At 44.9% G+C, this 16,661-nt stretch overlaps 2 protein-coding genes across 2 annotated transcripts in view; both read right to left on the bottom strand.

Moving 5' to 3' along the window:
• LOC144612204 (myelin-associated glycoprotein-like) overlaps positions 1–16,661 on the bottom strand; it is a 760,913-nt gene that overhangs the window by 296,067 nt on the left and 448,185 nt on the right.
• The window catches only part of LOC144612085 (histone-lysine N-methyltransferase PRDM9-like), a 33,398-nt gene that overhangs the window by 11,114 nt on the left and 5,623 nt on the right, over positions 1–16,661 (bottom strand). Inside the window, exon 5 of the mRNA XM_078431641.1 lies at positions 8,464–8,654. Coding sequence (XP_078287767.1) covers positions 8,464–8,654 — 191 coding nt within the window. The remainder of the gene's footprint in view (positions 1–8,463; positions 8,655–16,661) is intronic.

Raw genomic sequence — 16,661 nt, 5'->3', positions numbered from 1 at the left:
ATGGATATTTATAAACATCAAGAGAAAAATCATGACCATGGAATATAATTTTGCATTTAGTAATAACAAGCATGATGTAATGCAGAGTATGTTTAACGGTAACAGTGCTGCAGTGCATGGAGTCAACTCCAAGAAACGTGTTTTGAAGGATAAAAGTATCAGTCTATTATGTGAACTTATGAAGCATTTGTAACAAGGCAGATGAATTAAGACCATTGACATAGGTGCAGGAGTAAGCCATTCGGCCCTTCGAGCCAGCACCACCATTCAATGTGATCATGGCTAATCATCCACAATCAGTTCCCTGTTCCTGCCTTCTCCCCATATCCCTCGATTCCGCTAGCCCCAAGAGCTCTATCTAACTCTCTTTTGAATGCAGCCAGTGAATTGGCCTCCACTGCCTTCTGAGGCAGAGAATTCCACAAATTCACAACTCTCTGGGTGAAAATGTTTTTCCTCATCTCGGTTCTAAATGGCCTACCCCTTATTCTTAAACTGTGGTCCCTGGTTTTAGACTCTCCCAACATCATAGAAACATCTAAAATAGGTGCAGGAGGAGGCCATTTGGCCCTTCACAGTGCTCATGGCTGATCATCCACAATCAGTAACCTGTACCTGCCTTCTCCCCATATCTCTGGAATCCACCAGCTCCAAGAGCTCTACCGAACTCTTAAATTCATTCAGTGAATTGGCCTCCATTGCCTGCTGTGGCAGAGAATTCTACAAATTCACAACTCTCTGGGTGAAAAAGTTTCTTCTCACCTCAGTTTTAAATGGCCTCCCCTTTATTCTTAGAATGTGTCCCCTGGTTCTGGACTCCCCAAGATTGGGAACATTTTTCCTGCATCTGCCTTGTCCAGTCCCTTTATAATTTTATGTCTCTATAAGATCCCCTCTCATCATTCTAAACTCCAGTGAATGTAACCATAGTCTTTCCAATCTTTCCTCATATGACAGTCCCTCCATCCCAGGGATTAACCTCGTGAACCTACACTGCACTGCCTAAATAGGAAGGACGTCCTACCTCAAATTAGGAGACAAAAACGGCACACAATACTCCAAATGTGGTCTCACCAGGGCCCTATACAACTGCATAAAGACCTCTTTACTCCTATACTCAAATCCTGTTGTTATGAAGGCCACAGCCTGCTGTACCTGCATGCTTACTTTCAGTGACTGGTGTACAAGGATACCAAGGTCTCGTTGCAATTCCCCTTTACCTAATCTGACACCATTGATATAATAATCTGCTTCCTTATTTTTGCCGCCAAAGTTGATAACCTCAGTTATCTACATTATACTGCATCTGCCATGCATCTGCCCACTCACTCAACCTGTCCAATTCACCTAGCAACCTCCTAACATTATCCTCACAGTTCCCACTGCCACCCAGCTTTGTGTCATCTGCAAACGTGCTAGTGTTACTTCTACTTCCATCATCCAAATCACTTATATCGTAAATAGTTGCGGCCCCAGCACTGAGCCTTGCGGCACTCCACTCTCCACTGCCTGCCATTCTGAAAAGGACCCGTTTATTCCTACTCTTTGCTTCCTGTCTGCCAACCAATTCTCTATCCATGTCCATACCCTACCCCCAATGCCATGTGATTTAATTTTGCTCACCAACATCCCGTGTGGTACCTAATCAAACAACGGCTTTCTGAAAGTCTAGAAACACTACATCCACTTGCTCTCCTTCATCCATTTTACTTGTCACATCCTCAAAAAATTCCAGATGATTAGTCAAGCAGGATTTCCCCTTCATAAATCCATGCTGACTTGGACCAATCCTTTTACCACTATCCAGATGTGCCGTTATTACCTATTTAATAATTGACTCCAGCATCTTCCCTGCCACCGATGTCAGGTTAACTGGTCTATAATTCCCCGTTTCCTCTCTCGCTCCTTTCTTGAAAAGTGGGATAACATTAGCTACCCTCCAATCCACAGGAACTGATCCTGAATATATTGAACATTGGAAAATAATCACTAATGCATTCATGATTTCTAGAGTCACCTCCTTGAGTACCCTGGGATGCAGACCATCAGGCCCTGGGGATTTATCAGCCTTCAGTCCCACCAGTCTACCCAATCCTATTTCTCGCCTAATGCAAATTTCTTTTAGTTCCTATGACTCCCTTGATACTCTGTCCACTAGTGCATCTGGAAGATTGTTAGTGCCTTCATTAGTGAAGACAGGTCCAAAGTACCTGTTCAAATCTTCCGCCATTTCCTTGTTACCCATAATCATTTCACCCGTTTCTGCCTTCAAGGGACCCACATTTGCCTTTACTAATCTTTTTCTCTTAACATACCTAAAGAAGCTTTTACTATCCTTCTTTATATTCTTGGCCAGCTTCACTTCCTACCTCATCTTTTCAGCCCGTATTGCCCTTTTTGCCGTCTTCTGTTGTCCTTTGAAAGTTGCCCACTCCTCTGGCTTCCCGCTACTCTTTGCTATCTTATACATCTTTTCTTTTCATTTTATTCCATCTCTAACTTCCCTTGTCAGCTACGGTTGCCTCCTACTCCCGTTAGAATCTATCTTCGCCTTTGGAATGAAATGATCCTGCATCTTCTGGATTATGCCCAGAAATTCCTGCCATTGCTGTTCCACCGTCATTCCTGCTAGGATCCCTTTCTATTTCACCTTGGCCAGCTCTTCTCTCATGCCTTCATAGTCCCGTTTGTTCAACTGCAACACTGACACTTCTGATTTAACCTTCTCCCACTCAAATTGCATATTAAAACTAATTATATTACAGTCACTACCTCCAAGCGGTTCCTTTACCTTGAGTTCCCTTATTAAATCTGGTTCAATGGTCAACACGAAATCCAGAATTGCCTTCTCCCTGGTAAGCTCCAATACAAGCTGTTCAAAGAATCCATCTTGGAGGCAATCTACAAACTCCCTTTCTTGGGGTCCTGTATCATACTGATTTTCCCAGTCTGCCTGCATATTGAAATCTCTTTAACCACCCTAGCATTACCTTTGTTACATGCAAATATTAACTCCTGATGCAACTTGCACCCTATATCCAGGCTACTGTACCTTTATTACTTGCCAATTTTAACTCCTGATGCAACTTGCACCCTATAACTATGCAAAAAGAAAAGAGATTTAATAAAGTATACAATGTAGAAAAGTAAATGCATGGTTTGTATCTAAACTGCATTTTACCAAATGCAAGACAAGGTTGAGTTGGCCGGACTAATATAATTTTACATGAGTGCAACTGTGATGAACAGATTTGGCTCAGGGAATCATGTAGTGGAATAAGAGAGAAGGTTAATCAAAAATGTCAAAAAAAGAGAGCATTTCACAAAAGGGAAATCAAATATTTGTGTTGTCAAATTCAATCTTCATATAGAAAGGAAAAAAATGCTGAATTAGCGGGAAAATTAATTTGAAACTGAAATGAGTCTGGAAACGTTCTATCCAAGATGAATGCTGGTAATCCCAGCAAGTCAGTAAGTTTTAACACATCAATAAGTTTTTAAGAATTCTTCTAACCCAGTGTGATAACTGGTTTGTTAAAATGGGCAAATGAAAACCAAAGTGCAGATGTCAAATAACATGATGAGCTGGGAGTTGCTGAGGACGACAGCAGGGCAAAGGGGCTGACTGCATCTTTGTAAATGCTCAGTGATTCAGCGTGAGGTTCTCCAAGGATGTTTTGAGTAAAATCAGTGCATCACAGTTTTTGTGCTTCTGACACCTGCGACATCATTCACCAGTCTCCATCACAGGCTGACCTCTATTACAAACCCACTGACTCCCACAACTACTTTGTTTACACTTCTTCCCACCCTGCTTCCTGCAAAGACTCCATCTCCTACTCCTAATTCCTCCGTCTACGCCGCATCTGCGCCCAAGATGAGGGGTTCCCTACCAGGACATCTGAGGTGTACTCATTCTTCAGGGAATGAGAGTTCCCCTCTCCCATCATGGATGAGGCCCTCACTCGTGTTTCTTCGGTACCCCACAGCTCTGCCCTTCCTCCCCTCTCCCTAATCGCAAGAGACAGAGTCCCGCTCTTCCTTTCCTTTCACCGCATCACCCCTTGCATACAACACATAATCCTCCAACATTTTCGCCACCTCCAACGGTATCCCACCACTAGTCACATCTTCCCATCTACACCCCTTTCCTCCTTCTGCAGAAAATGATCCCTCCGCAACTACCTGGTTAACTGGTCCCTTCCCACCCAAACCACCCCTCCCCAGTTACCTTACCTTGCAGAAAATGCAACATCTGCCCCAATACCTCCTTCCTCGAATCTCCCAGGCACCCCAACAGTCCGTTCAGGTTAGGCAGAGGTTCACTTGCACCTCCTCCAACCTCATCTACTGTATTCTTTGTTCAATAGACTATAGACAATAGGTGCAGGAGTAGGCCATTCGGCCCTTCGAACCAGCACCACCATTCAATGTGTTCACGGCTGATCATTCTCAATCAGTACCCCGTTCCTGCCCTCTCCCCATACCCCCTGACTCCGCTATCTTGAAGATCTCTATCTAGCTCTCTCTTGAAAACATCCAGAGAATTGGCCTCCACTGCCTTCTGATGCAGAGAATTCCACAGATTTACACCTCTCTAACTTAAAAAGTCTTTGCTCATTTCCGTTCCAAATGGCCTACCCCTTATTCTTAAACTGTGGCCCCTGGTTCTGGACTCCCCCAACATTGGGAACCTATTTCCTGCCTCTAATGTGTCCAATCCTTTAATAATCTTGTATGTTTCAATAAGATCCCCTCTCATCCTTCTAAATTCTAGTGTATACAGGCCTAGTCACTCCAGTCTTTCAACATATAACAGTCCCGCCATTCCGGCAATTGACCTAGTGAACCTATGCTGCACGCCCTCAATAGCAAGAATATCCTTCCTCAAATTTGGAGACCAAAACTGCACACAGTACTCCAGGTGTGGTCTCACTAGAGCCCTGTACAACTGCAGAAGGACCTCTTTGCTCCTATACTCAACTCCTCTTGTTATGAAGGCCAACATTCCATTGGCTTTCTTCACTGCCTGCTGTACCTGCATGCTTCCTTTCAGTGACTGATACACTAGGACACCCAGATCTCGTTGTACGTCCCCTTTTCCTAACTTGACACCATTCAGATAATAATCTGCCTTCCTATTCTTACCACCAAGATTCAAGATAGCTTTATTTGTCATCCAATATTGGACGAAATTCAGTCACCCACAGTCCAACAATAAAAGCATTAAATAGGCATTAAAATTACACAACCCCAAAAACACACACAAAAAAGAAACATCCATCAAAGAAACATCCATCACAGTGAGTCTCCTCCAGTCCTCTCCTCACTGTGATGGAAGGCCACAATGTCTTTCCCTTCTCCTGCCGTCTTCTCACGCGGCCAGGTTGTTGTGGTTGCAGGCCAAAACTGCACACAGTACTCCAGGTGTGGTCTCACTAGAGCCCTGTACAACTGCAGAAGGACCTCTTTGCTCCTATACTCAACTCCTCTTGTGGATAACCTCACATTTGTCCAAATTAAACTGCATCTGCCATGCATCTGCCCATTCACACAACCTGTGCATGTCACCCTGCATCCTCATAGCATCCTTCTCACAGTTCACACTGCCACCCAGCTTTGTGTCATCTGCAAATTTGATAATGTTACTTTTAATCCCTTCATCCAAGTCATGAATGTATATTGTAAATAGCTGCAGTCCCAGCACCGAGCCTTGCGGTACCCCACTAGTCACTGTCTGCCATTCTGAAAGGGACCCATTTATCCCCACTCTTTGCTTTCTGTCTGCCAACCAATTTTCTACCCATGTCAGTACCCTACCCCCAATACCATGTGCTCTAATTTTGCCCACTAATCTCCTATGTGGGACCTCGTCGAAGGCTTTCTGAAAGTCAAGGTACACTACATCCACCGGCTCTCCCTTGTCCATTTTCCTAGTTACATCCTCAAACAATTCCAGAAGATTAGTCAAGCATTACTTCCCCTTCGTAAATCCATGCTGACTCAGAACGATCCTGTTACTGCTACCCAAATGCTCCGCAATTTCGTCTTTTGTATTTGACTCCAGCATCTTCCCCACCACTGATGTCAGACTACCTGGCCTATAATTTCCTATTTTCTCTCTCCCTCCTTTCTTAAAAAGTGGGATAACATTAGCTACCCTCCAATCCACAGGAACTAACCCTGAATCTAAAGAACATTGGAAAATGATCACCATTGCGTCCACGATTTCTAGAGCCACCTCCTTATGTACCCTGGGATGCAGACCATCAGGCCTTGGGGATTTATCAGCCTTCAGTCCCATCAGTCTACCCAACACCATTTCCTGCCTAATGTGAATATCCTTCAGATCCTCCGTCAGCCTAGGATCTCTGACCACTAGAACGTCTGGGAGATTGTTTGTATCTTCTTTAGTGAAGACAGATCCAAAGTACCAGTTCAACTCGTCTGCCATTTCCTTGTTCCCCATAATAAATTCACCTGCTTCTGCCTTCAAGGGACCCACATTTTTCTTAACTATTTTTTCCTCTTCACGTACCTAAGGAAGCTTTTACTATAAGAAAATAACTGCAGATGCTGGTACAAAATCGAAGGTCTTTATTCACAAAGTGCTGGAGTAACTCAACAGGTCGGGCAGCATCTCGGGAGAGAAGGAATGGGTGACGTTTCGGGTCGAGACCCTTCTTCAGAAGCTTTTACTATCCTCCTTTATATTATTGGCTAGCTTACCTTCGTACCTCATCTTTTCTCCCCGTATTGCCTTTGTAGTTATCTTCTGTTGCTCTTTAAAAGAGTCCCAATCCTCTGGCTTCCCGCTCTTCTTTGCTATGTTATACTTCTCTTTTATTTTTTATGCTGCACTTGACTTCCCTTGTCAGCCATGGGTGCCTCTTACTCCCCTTAGAATCTTTCCGCCTCATTGGGATGAATTGATCCTGCAACTTCTGCATTATTCCCAGGAATACCTGCCATTCTTGTTCCACCGTCTTCCCTGCTAGGGTCTCCTTCCAGTCAAATCTGGCCAGCTCCTGCCTCATGCCTCTATAATCCCCTTTGCTATACTGTAATATTGACACTTTTGATTTTCCCTTCTCCCTCTTAATTTGTAGATTAAAACTTATCATATTGTGATCACTGCCATCTAATGGCTCTTTTACCTCGAGTCTCCTTATCAGATCAGGTTCATTACACAACACTAAATCCAGAATTGCCTTCTGCCTAGTAGGCTCCAGTACAAGCTGTTCTAAGAATCCATCTCGGAGGCACTCCACAAACTCCCTTTCCTGGGGTCCAGTACCAACCTGATTTTCCCAGTCTACGTGCATGTTGAAATCTCCCATAACTACCGTAGCATTACATTTGTGACATGCCAATTTTAACTCTTGATTCAACTTGCACCCTATGTCGAGGCTACTGTTTGGGGGCCTGTATGTAACTCCCATTAGGGTCTTTTTACCCTTACAATTCCTCAGTTCTAGCCATACTGATTCTACATCTCCTGATTCAATGTCACCCATTGCAAGGGACTGAATATCATTCCCTACCAAGAGCGACCCCACCCCCTCTGCCCACCTGTCAGTCTTTTCGATAGGTCGTATACCCCTGAATATTCAGCTCCCAGCCCTGGTCCTCTGGAGGCCATGTCTCTGTAATTTCCACAACATCATACTTGCCAATGTCTAACTGAGCCTCTAGCTCATCCACTTTATTTTTTATACTTCAAATACACTTTAACTTTGGTATTCACCTCCCCTCTCACACCGATCACCATTGGCCCTGACCTTACTCTCTTATCCCATCTTGAACTTTCCTTCCCATTTATTCGAGAGTCTTTTGCAATATTTTCTGTATCAAGATGTGGACTTGTATACATCGGCGAGACCAAACCTAGACTGGGCGATCAGTTTACTGAACACCTTCATGCAGTCTGCCTGAACCTACCTGATCTCCTGTTTGCTAAACACTTGAATTCTCCTTCCCATTCCCACACTGACCTTTCTGTCCTAGGTCTCCTCCATTGTCAGAGTGACGTTAAACGCAAATTGGAGGAACAGCATCTCATATTTCGCTTGGGCACCTTAAACCCCACTGGTATGAATATTGATTTCTCTAACTTCAAGTAACCCCGACATTCCCTGTCTCTCTATCCCTCCCCCACCCAAGTCGCACCAGCTTCTCATTTTCACCCAACAAACAGATAACAGAGGCCTGCTTCCTTTATTATCGTAACTTTTTTGCATATCTTTCATTCATTGTTCTTTTTCTCTACATCACCTTCCATATCTCTTGTTTCCCTTTTCCCTAACTAGTCTGAAGAACCGTCTCGACCCAAAATGTCACCCATTCCTTCTCTCCAGAGATGCTGCCTGTCCCGCTGAGTTACTCCAGCATTTTGTGTCTATCAGTTCCTTCCCACACATTTAAAGTTGGCCTGCAGTTCCCCGATTTGTGCAGAATCCTCACGTTTTGGGTCTTGGTTTGACATCCACATTGTGGTCCATGTGATTCCCAGCTCCTTGGCATAGTCATCACCGTACCAGACCAGCAACTCGCAGTGAGGAGGAACCGGCTTGCAGGTCCTGTAGTAAATGTTGCCCCAGTGCTGGAAGGCAACAAGGTTCTGTTCCTCCTCCTTTCTGGCACAGTTCACAAATCTGCAACACAACAAGCACAGATAGAAGGTACAACAGTCACTTAAAATTATAAGTGAACACAGAACATAAAGTGTATCAGCAAATTCTGTTGAATGGGAGATGTCCCCAGCCATGGCCCAAATTCAACCTGAAATATTGTACACCCTTTGTCAGCACACTGCTGAAGGAAACTTGAACTTTGTTTCTCTTCCCACAGATGCGGCCTGACCTGAGCAGTATTTCCAGTACTTTGTGTTTTTATGTTTACCTTGTATTACTGTTGTTGTCATTGTATTGTTGATTACTTTCTATTTATCTGCATGTTATTGCGTTAACAGACTTGTTAAGCTGCAGGAAGTTAGAATTTCATTGTGGAACAATTAAACACTGTTGACCCTGGCTGTGTTATTTACAGGGAGGCAAAGACAGAGCAGCTGTGATGCAGCGTGGCGTGTATTGAGTTATTCTTCTCGTGGAATATTGGCTTCACGGAGATACCACAGATTTTAACATCAAGACCTGATTTTAAACTGTGGCATCAGTCTCCCAGTCACAGATCAAGACATGACAGGCTGAATATTTGATGCAAAGTTTTGCAGCATCAGGTGACATTCCAAGAGCACGAGGCTTGAGATAGGAGTTGTGGGTCATGGAGTGATCCAAGGAGAAAGGCTGGTTTAGGCAAGGAAAGCATCGCCCAGACAGAATGCTGATTCTTTCTGGATTAATGAGTAAAATGGAACATTTCCCTTCTCCGAGTCCCGTATTTCCCATTTACCCCTCTTTTAAACTAAATAGTGGGGGGAGTCAAATGGGATAGACAAAGATGGATTTGAAGGGAAAGAGAGTATATCATATCATATATATATCATATCATATATATATACAGCCGGAAACAGGCCTTTTCGGCCCACCAAGTCCGTGCCGCCCAGTGATCCCCGCACATTAACACTATCCTACACCCACTAGGGACAATTTTTACATTTACCCAGCCAATTAACCTACATACCTGTACGTCTTTGGAGTGTGGGAGGAAACCGAAGATCTCGGAGAAAACCCACGCAGGTCACGGGGAGAACGTACAAACTCCTTACAGTGCAGTATAGGAAAAGTTAAGACACCAGAATTAACAGGACAGAAAGCTCACAAAGGGATAGGAGAGAATGGCCAAGTGTAATAGGAATCGGTGTGAAAGGTGAGATGAGTAATGGATTAAAAGTATTATATATGAATGCCCAGTATAAGAAATAAAGTGGATGAGCTTGAGGTTCAGTAAGAGATTGGTAGATATGTCATTGTGGGGATTACAGAGACATGGCCACAGAAGGATCGGGACTGGGAACTGAATATTCAGGGTATACGGGTCCTATAGAAAGGACAGGCAGGTGGGCAGAGGAGGTGGGGTAACTCTGTTCGTCAGGGATGAAATTCAGGCCCTTGCGAGGGGTGACATAGGGACTGACAATGTAGAGTCACTGTGGATAGAGTTGAGGAATTGTAAAGGTAAGAAGACACTAATGGGAGTTATCTGCAGGCCCCCAAACAGTAGCCTGGATGTAGGGTGTAAATTGCAACAGGAGTTAAAACTGGCATGTAACAAATGTAATGCCATTGTGGTTATGGGGGTTTCAATATGCAGGTAGACTGGGTAAATCAGGTTGGTTCTGGACCCCAAAAAAGGGAGTTTGTAGAGTGTCTCCGAGATGGATTCTTAGAGCAGCTTCAACGGAGCCTACCAGAGAGAAGGCAATTCTCGATTTAGTGTTGTCCAATGAACCAGATTTAATAAGGAAACTCGAGGTAAAGGAACCGCTTGGAAGTAGTGACCATTATATGATTAGTTTTAATCTGCAATTTGAGAGGGAGAAGTTTAAATAAGAAGTGTCAGTGTTGCAGTTAAACAAAGGAGACTATGAAGGCATGAGAGAGAAGCTGTCCAACGTCGACTGGAAAAGGATCCATGCAGGAATGTCGGTGGAACAGCAATGGCAGGAATTTCTGGGCATAATCTAGAAGATGCAGGATCATTTCATTCCAAAGAGGAAGAAAGATTCTCGGGGAGTAAGAGGCAACATGGGAAGTTAGGGATGAAATAAAACTAAAAGAAAAGATGTAAAACATAGCAAAGAGTAGCAGGAAGCCAGAGGATTGGGGAACTTTCAAAGGACAACAGAAGGTAACAAAAAGGGCAATACAGGCTGAAAAGATGAAGTACGAGGGGAAGCTGGCCAGGAATATAAAGAAGGAAAGTAAAAGCTTCTTTAGGTATGTTAAGAGAAAAAGATTAGCAAAGACAAACTGTGGGTCCCTTGAAGGCAGAAACGGGTGAAATTATTATGGGTAACAAGGAAATGGCAGAAGTGTTGAACTGGTACTTCGGATCTGTCTTCAATAAGGAAGCCAAACAATCTCCCAGATGTACGAGGACAGAGGATTTGGGAGACAGAGGAACTGAAAGTAATTTGCATTCGACAAGAAATAGTATTGGGTGGACTGATGGGATTGAAAGCTGATAAATCCCCAGTGCCTGGTGGTCTGCAACCCAGGGAACTCAAGGAGGTGGCTCTAGAAATCATGGACGCATTGGTGATCATTTCCCAATGTTCAATAGATTCATGATCAGTTCCTGTGGATTGGAGGATAGCTAATGTTATCCCACTTTTCAAGAAAGGAGCGAGAGAAAAAATGGGGAATTAGGGACCAGTTAGCCTGACATCGGTGGTGGGGAAGATACTGGAGTCAATTATTAAAGAGGTAATAACGGCACATTTGGATAGCAGTTAAAGGATTGGTCCAAGTCAGCCTGGATTTATGAAAGGGAAATCTTGCTTGACTAATCTTCTGGAATTTTTTGGGGTTGCGACAAGTAAAATGGATGGAGAGCCATTGGATATGTAGACTTTCAGAAAGCCTTTGATAAGGTTCCACACGGGAGGTTGCTGAGCAAAATTAGAGCACATGGCCTTGGGGTAGGGTATTGACAATTGACAAGGGTTTGAAAAGTCCGGGAGCAGAGCAAGGACGCCCGTTGGCTGAGAAGAAAAGTAAGTGTTAATTTCAGTGGAAAGGGCAGTTTAAAAAGAGCGCCAAGAGGACGCTAGTGGTCAGTTTGAAAAGTCGGCGATTGATAATTGCCCATTTAAGTAATTTAGTGACTGATATAAGCAAGGCTTGCACAAGGGGTGCAGCCCTGTCCGGGTGCAGCCCTGTTGAGGGAAGTGCCCTGTGAGAAAAGTGCGAGTCTTCGGCTGCGAGTCTCCGGCGAGGAGGCTGAGGTGAGGAGGTTACGCTTGTTTTTTGAGCCGGAATTGTTTTTGACACCGAAGTGATGGCGCACAAGTTGGCGCAGTGTGTTTCCTGCAGGATGTGGGAAGGTAGAGACACTGCTGGAGCTTCTGGAAGCTACACCTGTAAGAACTGTGTCCAGGTGCAGCTCCTGACTGGACGTGTGGCAGAGTTGGAAAAGCAGCTGGTTGACCTCAGGGCCATCCGGGAATGCGACAGTTTCCTGGACAAGACCTACTGTGAGGCTGTCACGCCAAGGGTCCAGGTCGAGCGAAGGTGGGAGACCGTTTCAGGGGGGAGCGAACGTGGACAACAGGAGACCCCGGGGGCTGTGCCTATTGCAAGCAGGTACATCCTATTGGGAACTGTTGGGGCAGAAGACGCTTCCAGTCCGAGCGGCAGTCGCGTTGGCGGTTCTATCCCAGGCAAGGAAACTCGACCAGGGAGACCGAAGTCAGGAAGAGCCATAGTAGTCGGTGATTCCATTGTCCGAGGTACGGACAGGAGATTCTGTGGCGACAGGCGGGAGTCGAGGATGGTTTGTTGCCTCCCTGGTGCCAGGGTTCAAGACATCACGGAGCGGCTTCAGAACATCCTAGCGAGGGAAGGTGATCAGCCGGAAGTAGTTGTGCATGTGGGCACAAACGACGTCGGGAGGAAGAGGAAGGAGATACTGCAGCGTGAGTTTAGGGAGTTAGGAAGAAGACTGAGAAGCAGGACGTCGAGGGTGGCTATCTCTGGACTGCTGCCTGTTCCTCGTGCTGGTGAGGGCAAGAACAGAGAGATCGGGGATATGAATGTATGGCTGAGGGGCTGGTGCAGGGAGCAGGGATTTAGATTTCTGGACCACTGGGATCTCTTCTGGGGTAGGGGTGACCTGTACAAAAGGGACGGGTTACACCTTAACAGCAGGGGGACCAACATTCTGGCAGGCAGGTTTGCTAGTGCTACAAGTGTGGCTTTAAACTAAGTAGTGGGGGGGAGGGGTTGACAAATTGGGAATATGGAGAAGGAGTTAAAGGGGAAGCGAATACAGGAGAAACTGTAAAGGACTCTCGTATGAATGGGAAGGGAAGTTCTAGAAGGGATATGAGAGTAAGGTCAGGGCCAATGGTGACCGGTGTGAGAGGGGAGGTAAATACCGAAGTTAAAGTGTTGTATTTAAATGCGCGAAGTATAAGAAATAAAGTGGATGAGCTTGAGGCTCAGTTAGACATTGGCAAGTATGATGTTGTGGGAATCACAGAGACATGGCTACAAGAGGCCCCGGGCTGGGAGCTGAATATTCAGGGGTATACAACGTACAGAAAAAACAAGGCAGGTGGGGAGAGGGGGCGGGGTAGCTCTATTGGTGAGGAATGATATTCAATCCCTTGCAAGGAGTGACATAGAATCAGGAGATGTAGAATCAGTATGGATAGAGTGAGGAATTGTAAGGGTAAAAAGACCCTAATAGCAGTCATCTACAGACCCCCAAACAGTAGCCTCGACATAGGGTGCAAGTTGAATCAGGAGCTAAAATTGGCATGTCACAAATGTAATGCTGTGGTGGCCATGGGAGATTTCAACATGCAGGTAGACTGGGAAAATCAGGTTGGTAATGGACCCCAGGAAAGAGAGTTTGTGGAGTGCCTCCGAGATGGATTCTTAGAACAACTTGTACTGGAGCCTACCAGGGAGAAGGCAATTCTGGATTTAGTGTTATGTCATGAACCTGACCTGATAAGGGGACTCGAGGTAAATGAGCCATTAGGAGGCAGTGACCACAATATGATAAGTTCTACTCTACAAATGGAGAGTGAGAAGGGAAAATCGGAGGTGTCAGTATTACAGTATAGCAAAGGGGATTAGAGGCATGAGTTGGCCAAAATTGACTGAAAGGAGGCCCTAGCAGGGAAGACTGTGGAACAGCAATGGCAGGTATTCATCATCATATCATCATATCATCATCATATATATATACAGCCGGAAACAGGCCTTTTCGGCCCACCAAGTCCGTGCCGCCCAGTGATCCCCGTACATTAACACTATCCTACACCCACTAGGGAAATTTTTACATTTACCCAGCCAATTAACCTACATACCTGTACGTCTTTGGAGTACAATTATTCCTGGGAATAATGCAGAAGTTGCAGGATCAATTTATCCCAAAGAGGAGGAAAGATTCTAAGGGGAGTAAGAGGCACCCGTGGCTGACAAGGGAAGTCAAGGACAGCATAAAAATAAAAGGGAAGAAGTATAACATAGCAAAGAAGAGTGGGAAGCCAGAGGATTGGGACTCTTTTAAAGAGCAACAGAAGATAACTAAAAAGGCAATACGGGGAGAAAAGATGAGGTACGAGGGTAAACTAGCCAATCATATAAAGGAGGATAGTAAAAGCTTTTTTAGGTATGTGAAGAGGAAAAAAATAGTCAAGGCAAATGTGGGTCCCTTGAAGACAGAAGCAGGGGAATTTATTATGGGGAACAAGGAAATAGCAGAAGAGTTGAACCATTACTTTGGATCTGTCTTCACTGAGGAGGATACAAACAGTCTCCCAGATGTTCTAGTGGCCAGAGATCCTAGGGTGACAGAGGAACTGGAGGAAATCCACATTAGGCAGGAAAAAGTTTTGGGTAGACTGATGGGACTCAAGGCTGATAAATCCCCAGGGCCTGATGGTCTGCATCCCAGGGTGCTTAAGGAGGTGGCTCTAGAAATTGTGGACGCATTAGTGATTATTTTCCAATGTTCTATAGATTCCGGGTCAGTTCCTGTGGATTGGAGGGTAGCTAATGTTATCCCACTTTTCAAGAAAGGAGGGAGAGAGAAAACGGGAAATTATAGACCAATTAGTCTGACATCAGTGGCGGGGAAGATGCTGGAGTCAATTATAAAAGACAAAATTGCGGAGCATTTGGATCGCAGTAACAGGATCGTTCCGAGTCAGCATGGATTTACGAAGGGGAAATCATATAACATATAACCATATAACAATGACAGCACGGAAACAGGCCAGTTTGGCCCTTCTAGTCCATGCCGAACACTTTCTCCGACCTAGTCCCATCTACCTGCTCTCAGACCATAACCCTCCAATCCCTTCCCATCCATATACCTATCTAATCGTGCTTGACTAATAAACTGGAATTTTTTGAGGATGTAACTAGGAAAATTGACAGGGGAGAGCCGGTGGATGTGGTGTACCTCGACTTTCAGAAAGCCTTCGACAAGGTCCCACATAGGAGATTGGTGGGCAAAATTAGAGCACATGGTATTGGAGGTAAGGTACTGACATGGATAGAAAGTTGGTTGACAGACAGATAGCAAAGAGTGGGGATAAATGGGTCCCTTTCAGAATGGCAGGCAGTGACTAGTGGGGTACCGCAAGGTTCGGTGTTGGGACCGCAGCTATTTACAATATACATCAATGACTTGGATGAAGGGATTAAAAGTACCATTAGCAAATTTGCCGATGATACAAAGCTAGGTGGCAGTGTGAACTGTGAGGAAAATGCTATGAGGTTGCAGGGTGACTTGGACAAGTTGTGTGAGTGGGCGGATGCATGGCAGATGCAGTTTAATGTGGATAAGTGTGAGGTTATCCACTTTGGTGGTAAGAATAGGAAGGCAGATTATTATTTGAATGGTGTCAAGTTAGGAAAAGGGGACGTACAAAGTGATCTGGGTGTCTTAGTGCATCAGTCACTGAAAGGAAGCATGCAGGTACAGCAGGCAGTGAAGAAAGCCAATGGAATGTTGATTCCCGGAATGGCGGGACTGTCATATGTTGAAAGACTGGAGCGACTAGGTTTGTATACACTGGAGTTTAGAAGGATGAGAGGGGATCTTATCGAAACGTATAAGATTATTAAGGGGTTGGACATGTTAGAGGCAGGAAACATGTTCCCAATGTTGGGGGAGTCCAGAACCAGGGGCCACAGTTTAAGAATAAGGGGTAGGCCATTTAGAACAGAGATGAGGAAAAACTTTTTTAGTCAGAGAGTTGTGAATCTGTGGAATTCTCTGCCTCAGAGGGCAGTGGAGGCTACTTCTCTGAATACATTCAAGAGAGAGCTAGATAGAGCTCTTAAGGATAGCGGAGTCAGGGGGTATGGGGAGAAAGCAGGAACGGGGTACTGATTGAGAATGATCAGCCATGATCACATTGAATGGTGGTGCTGGCTCGAAGGGTCGAATGGCCTACTCCTGCACCTATTGTCTATTGTCTATTGACATGGATAGAGAATTGGTTGGCAGACAGGAAGCAAAGAGTAGGAATAAACAGGTCATTTTGAGAATGGCAGGCAGTGGCGAGTAGAGTGCCGCAAACTCAGTGCTGGGACCGCAACTATTTACAATATATATTAGTGATTTGGATGATGGAATTAGAAGTAACACTAGCAAGTTTGCACATGACACAAAGCTGGGTGGTAGTGTGAACTGCGAAGAGGATGTTAGGAGGTTGCAGGGTCAAGTCAAGTCAAGTCAATTTTATTTGTATAGCACATTTAAAAACAACCCACGTTGACCAAAGTGCTGTACATTTGATTAGGTTCCAATAGAAAAAAAAAAATGAAAACATACAGTAGCACGCAAACAGTTCACAGCGCCTCCTCAATGAGCCTCAAACGCTAGGGAGTAGAAATATGTTTTGAGCCTGGACTTAAAGGAGTCGATGGAGGGGGCAGTTCTGATCGGGAGAGGGATGCTGTTCCACAGTCTAGGAGCTGCAACCGCAAAAGCGCGGTCACCCCTGAGTTTAA

The sequence above is a fragment of the Rhinoraja longicauda genome, chromosome 43, assembly GCF_053455715.1.
Source record: "Rhinoraja longicauda isolate Sanriku21f chromosome 43, sRhiLon1.1, whole genome shotgun sequence".
Classification (NCBI taxonomy): domain Eukaryota; kingdom Metazoa; phylum Chordata; class Chondrichthyes; order Rajiformes; family Arhynchobatidae; genus Rhinoraja; species Rhinoraja longicauda.
This window is presented reverse-complemented; position numbering and strand designations above follow the sequence as displayed.